The following is a 5,803-nucleotide window of genomic DNA, read 5'->3' on the forward strand; positions in this document are numbered from 1 at the left end:
GCATATCCTGCACGTGCTTATGGCCAGGGAATAAGATATGCCCTTGTGGTGGGTTGACCCCAATCAACAGCCAAACATCCACCTTGACTCCCTTTCACTTGTCTCCTGCAGGGTGGGGAAAAAAATAAAAGGCAGGCAAGAAGACTTATGGATTATGATAATGACAATTTGATAAGGAAAGGAAAACTGCATGCAAGCAAAGAAAAACAAGAATTCATTCACTACTTCCCATCAGCAGGCAGATCTTTAGCTACTTCATGGAAAGCAGCATCTCAACATGCACAACAGTTGCTTGGGAAGACTGCCATAACCATAAACCTCCTTCCTCCTCCTTTCACTAAGCTTTAAATGCTGAGCACATCAAATGGTATGGAATATCCCTTTGGTCAGTTTGGGCCAGCTGTCTCAGCTCTGTCCCCTCCCAACCTCTTGCTCATTCTCAGCCTACTCACTTTGGAGGGCACGCGGGAGGGAAAGCAAACACTCTGTCAACAACAGCCAAAGAAGTGGTGTGTTATCAACACTATCTGAGCCACAAATGCAAAGCACAGCACCTTATTTTCTCCCTCTGTCCTGTAGAGGAGGGGAGTGAGAGTGGCTCAGTGGACATCTGGCTGCTGGCCAAGGTTAACCTACCACAGTCCCTTTTTTGGCATCCAACACGGGGCACGTAGGTTTGAACCAGTAACTTCTTGATCTGCAGTCCAATGCTGCTGGTCCACGTCAATCCACCACAATCCAAACCTGCTCCCTTTAAGACATTCCTTATAGGTGGAGAAGACTCTTGCCCAGAGCAAAGATCAGGCTTGCCTTGGATGAACTCCTTGACTGAGTTTTTGAGCATAATTATCAGCAGAACAAAATTCAAAGCTGCTGAGAAATGCATGTGATTAGCACTTCTGCAGGCAAGGACAAGGCAGCTTATCAAGGTGTTGAACATATTCAGTGAAACTTGGTTAAATAAATCATCTTTTAAATCAACCTTTGCCCAATCAAAGTCCAGCCTTACTTATAGGTACAGCCACAGGAGGGACAGCAAAAGAGAATTCCTCTGAAGGCTGCTCAACGCAGACATACAGGTAAGAAATTCCTTTTTTGCTAATTCTTCTTTTCTTAGAAAACTCCTTTTTACAATCCAAATAATTTTGCATGCAAAGCTTTCATGGATTAAAAGTAGTATGCAGTGCACTGTAGCCTTCTCACCATTTCTAAATAGGAAGGAATCAACTTTCCCATAAAAGCCTACTGTTTCTTCAGCTTTGCCTACCACTGCTTTTGCACGTTAACTTCAGGAATGAGCACAGATTCCCAGTGTTTGCCAGAAAAATTGCTTTGAGTTGTAGTTGTCATCAATACAGTCTGATGTGTTCCAAACAACGTCCAAATAATAGGGCAGTCCACCCCTCTATGGAGTTAGTCCCTACACAGAGACTCAAAAAAGCATAAGGCATCAGACCAAGGGGAAGAAGTCAATCATGATCTGCAGGCTTCTTATCCTGGCACAATAAAATTCCACACATTCTCCAGCTTCAGTGACATCTGTGCCAAACTCCCACCATACATCCATCCTGTTCTATATGCTGCCCAACTAACCTCAGCAACGTACTTGCAGCTTCAATAGCAAAGTCTGCAGCATGGGTAGCCACAGAGGTGGTTCTGCAGTAGGTTGTTATCAAGGAAGGATTTGATTGCGAGCTACTTCTAAAAAAATGACAAGAAAAAAGGCCATGTTCCACATACATGGGTCACACTGATGGTATAAAGAGCAGAAAAAACAAGAGTTGTAAAGAAATCTTTACATGGAAACAGATGAATGTTCTTAGTATTTATTAGGCTGTGATGAACAGCTCATCTCTGCAACACAACTTTGTCCTTTTGACAGATCTCTGTCAGTAGAGAGAGGCAGAAAACAAAAAAATCCCGTAAAATACAAATCAAGTTTGCTAATTACCAGGACTTTCCAACTGGAGGAAGTTGTCTTCATTCACCTTGTTCCTCTCTCATCATGGATCTTTGTCAGGAGTTCCTAAGACAACTGTCTTTGGAGTTGTTCCCTGGTCACAATGATTGCTTACTTTCAATACATAGTATTCCTGCTAAGCAGAGTTTCATTATATCATAAAAGCAGAGAAGAGTTTAGGTTGGAAGGGACTTCTGGAGGTCATCTGGTCCAATGTGTCATACAAAAGAGGGCCAACTTAGAGCAGGGGCTCAGGGCCCCATCCAGGTAAGGATCTCCAAGGACAGAGATTCCACAACCTCTCTGGACACCTGTTCTAGTATCTGACAGCTCCCAAGATGAAAAGCTGTCCTTATGGATGTCTAATTGGAATTTCCCTTGCTGCAGCTCATGTCTGTGGACTATCACCTCAGTGGACTAGTTCCAATATATCAATTTCTTGGAGAGCTCAGAACTGGTGACAGTACTCAAATGTGGTCTCACAAGTGCCAAAGAGAGGAGAACAATCCCTTCCCTTGACCTGCTGGCTGCATTCTGATACCACCCAATATACAGTTGGCCTTCTTCACCGCAAAGGTGTGCCACTGACTCATGTCCAGCTTGGGTATTTGAGTGCTGCCCAGCAAGACTGCCTTCTGGCTGGCCAGCAGTCAGCCTCTATTGTTTGTTGTACATGATCTAGATAGAGATACTATTTTTTTTCCCCCCCACTGTCCTTTTTTGAACTTCATGAAGTGCCTATCAGCCCATTTCTCCAGCCTGCTGAGGTCCCTCTAAACAGCAACCCGAACCTCCAGCCTGTTGACTGTTCCCTTTCAATTTGGTATCACCTATCAGCTTCTTGAGGACATATTCTGTCTCACTCTCTATATCATAAAGATGGATGTTAAACAGTATCAGCTCCAGTACCAATTGTAGAGAATGTCACTAATAACCAGCCAACAGCTGGATTATACACCACGGATCAAAGCCCTCTGAATTTAGTGGCACCAGCCAATGTTCTGGATCATCATAGTCTGTTTATCCAGTACCTATGTCACCAAATTGGCTACGTTGACTGTGCTGGAGACTGTATCAAAGTCACTGCAAAAGTCAGGTGAACAGCATCCACTGCTCTCTGCCCATCACAGAGATCACACTCATCATGTAAAGTTATCAGGTTCACCAGGTACCATAACAATCAGGAAATCCATCCTGTCTGATCCCAAACACCTTCTGCTCCTTGGCATATGTATCTTGACACAGCTTCTAGGAGGATTTGCTCCCAAACCTCCAGAGGACAAAGGTCACTGCCTAATAGCAATCTGTCAGAAATCCCCAGCATCAAGTATACTCTTTAACCAGCTAGCCTCAAATTCTCTGTGGAAATAACCCTGGAGACTCTGACTGGAAATTCTGCTCCAGTTGTCACAAATTCATTGATAAATCATTTGAATTAAACCACTGCAGTTACTTCCACAGCCTGTCATTTCTAAACCAAATTTAATTTCTCACACAATATCACATTTTTATATTAATTACATCTCATGTCGTTGTTCAAGTCATCAGGGTTGGAGACAAAGTTTTAGTCCGGCAGCAAATTGAGGCTTTAGAGTTATTTCAGGATTCATGTGAGAATTGCAAGATAAACTGTCCCAACTCCTCTGTGTTGTTCCACGCAGACCAGGCAGTATTAAATTACCTCTCCTGCAAGCGATTACCTGATGGCACGTTCACGTCATCAGTAGGTGTACACCTCAATATTCCACACTTTTGTTAGACCTCATAACACCTGCATTCATCTCTTACCCAAGTCTCACGTATAATGATATACCAAAGTGAAACAGCTCTGTTAGTTCCCCTCCATAATGGAATCAAAGAGTGTTTAATCAGGACTCAGAGGCAGAGGAAACATGGACAGCTCCAAGAAGTTTGACTCTACAGTAACTTCAAAAGGACACAGAAACCAAGCAAGTGCACCATTCTGTATGAGAACTGAGGCATAGAGACAGCAAATCCAGCTAGAAGAAATAAATCTGTAAGAAGAGACAAGGGTCTTCCTAGTTTCTTCATGGTCCTTGCTTTCCACCCTCCAATGCAAACCCTGCACTCAATAACACTCCAGTTACAATGTCTTTTCCTGAAACTTACTTTTGTTTAGCTAAAATAACTAAGAACAGGAAAGCCTGGTTAGGATAATGAGGTCCTTCCCTGATCCCACCTGCTTGTCCATCTGCACAGGCTGCCCAGAGAAGCTATAGAGTCTTCATCTTTAGGGATATTCAAAAGGCTGAGAGAGCTGAGACTGTTCAGCCTGGAGAAGCAAAGGCTCAGGAGAAACTTATCAATGTATAAAAATATCTGAAGGGAGGGTGTAAAGAAGATGGAGCCTGGAGTTCCTTTCAGTGGTGCCCAGTGAGAGGCAATGGGCACAAACTGAAACACAGGAAGCTCCATCTGAACATAAGGACGCTTTTTATTTTACTATGAGAGTGACTGAGCACTGGCATAGATTGCCCAGAGAGGTAATGGGGCCTCCCTTCTTGGAAATACTCAACAGCTGTCTGGACTTGGTTGGGAGGAACAGGATCTAGGTGGCCCTGCTTGAGCTCTGAGGTTGGACTCCATGACCTCCAGAGGTTCCTTCCAACCTTGACCATTCTGTGATTCTAAGAAATCCCATTTTGTCACATAACTTTCCTAGAGTGTTCCAGTTTTTTTTCTCTTTAAGACTTAAATCTGGTATTAAATCCTCACCTCAATTTTCACTATGTTGTCAGAGGCAGATAAAAGTCTTTCTTCCAGTTCCACATCTTGCTTAACTTCTTTTGAGACAGGGAGACAAGAAAAGCAAGGAGGGAGAGGGAGAAGGGATTTGTTTCTCCTCCCTAGCCTTGTTAACTAGCTTCAACTTTGCACAGCTAGATTTCCTGGGAAAAGAAAACCCAAGAATTCTGAAGCAAACTGTCTCAATGTGTATTTAGAAGGAACATAACTAGGTAAGGTTACTGTTCGTACTCACACATATCTTTTCCATCCTGTCTGGTAGAGATGACTTCTGCTGTCCAGCCCCGAGAATGTAAAGTGACCAAAAAGCCCCACAAGAGCTATGGGTTCTACCTTCGTATCGAGAAAGACACAGCAGGGCATCTCATCCGGAACGTGGAAAAGAACAGTCCAGCTGAAAAAGCTGGCTTGAAGGATGGAGACAGAGTCCTCCGGGTTAATGGTGTGTTTGTAGACAAGAAGGAACATGCACAGGTACAGTTCTGTTTCATCTGGGATCCACACCACTCCCCCATTACCCAGACCCACTGCCACTGTGTCAAGCTTTCTCTTCCAGTTTTCATGGCATCTTCAGCTAGGAAATCCAAGAGCTGAGTCAACTCCTTTGAGTATCTCCCTGCACCATTCATAACCCACCATGAGCGTGACATGTCTTTGAGGTGCCTCCATAGCACATAAGCAGAGGGATGAGACACCAAAAACAGTAGACAGTACAACCCTTCCTGGGGACAGCTTTTAGGTCCATCACCCTAACATCTGCTTGTCATTTCATCTTGTCCACTACAGGTGGTGGAGATTGTGAAAAACAGCGGAAATTCTGTTGTATTTCTTGTTCTGGATGACACATCCTATCAAAAGGCAGAAAAAGAGGGAGTGAACTTGGAAGAGCTGGGTCAAAAGGTGGTAAAAGAACAGCAGGAGGAGCAGCAGTCCCCACCACCCATGGCCAATGGAGCTATCACTGCAGTTCCACAACCCCGGCTCTGCTACCTGGTGAAGGAGGAGAAAGGTTATGGCTTCTCTCTGAAAAGCACAGAAGGTGAGAGTCTGGGGAAGAGAAATGGAGGGAGTATAATA

At 44.0% G+C, this 5,803-nt stretch overlaps 1 protein-coding gene across 1 annotated transcript; it reads left to right on the forward strand.

Annotated features, from left to right (window-relative positions):
• Nucleotides 1-1,052: 1,052 nt before the first annotated feature.
• LOC104528203 (Na(+)/H(+) exchange regulatory cofactor NHE-RF3-like) lies at nucleotides 1,053-5,765 on the forward strand (the record flags this gene model as incomplete). The annotated part of the gene is made up of 3 exons (XM_010172138.2): nucleotides 1,053-1,079; nucleotides 4,989-5,200; nucleotides 5,513-5,765. Coding segments are annotated over exons 2-3 (463 nt in total), but the record flags the coding sequence as incomplete, so codon positions are not given.
• Nucleotides 5,766-5,803: the final 38 nt, after the last annotated feature.

Source organism: Antrostomus carolinensis, unplaced genomic scaffold (assembly GCF_000700745.2).
Source record: "Antrostomus carolinensis isolate BGI_N321 unplaced genomic scaffold, ASM70074v2 scaffold13857, whole genome shotgun sequence".
In the NCBI taxonomy this organism is placed as follows: Eukaryota; Metazoa; Chordata; class Aves; order Caprimulgiformes; family Caprimulgidae; genus Antrostomus; species Antrostomus carolinensis.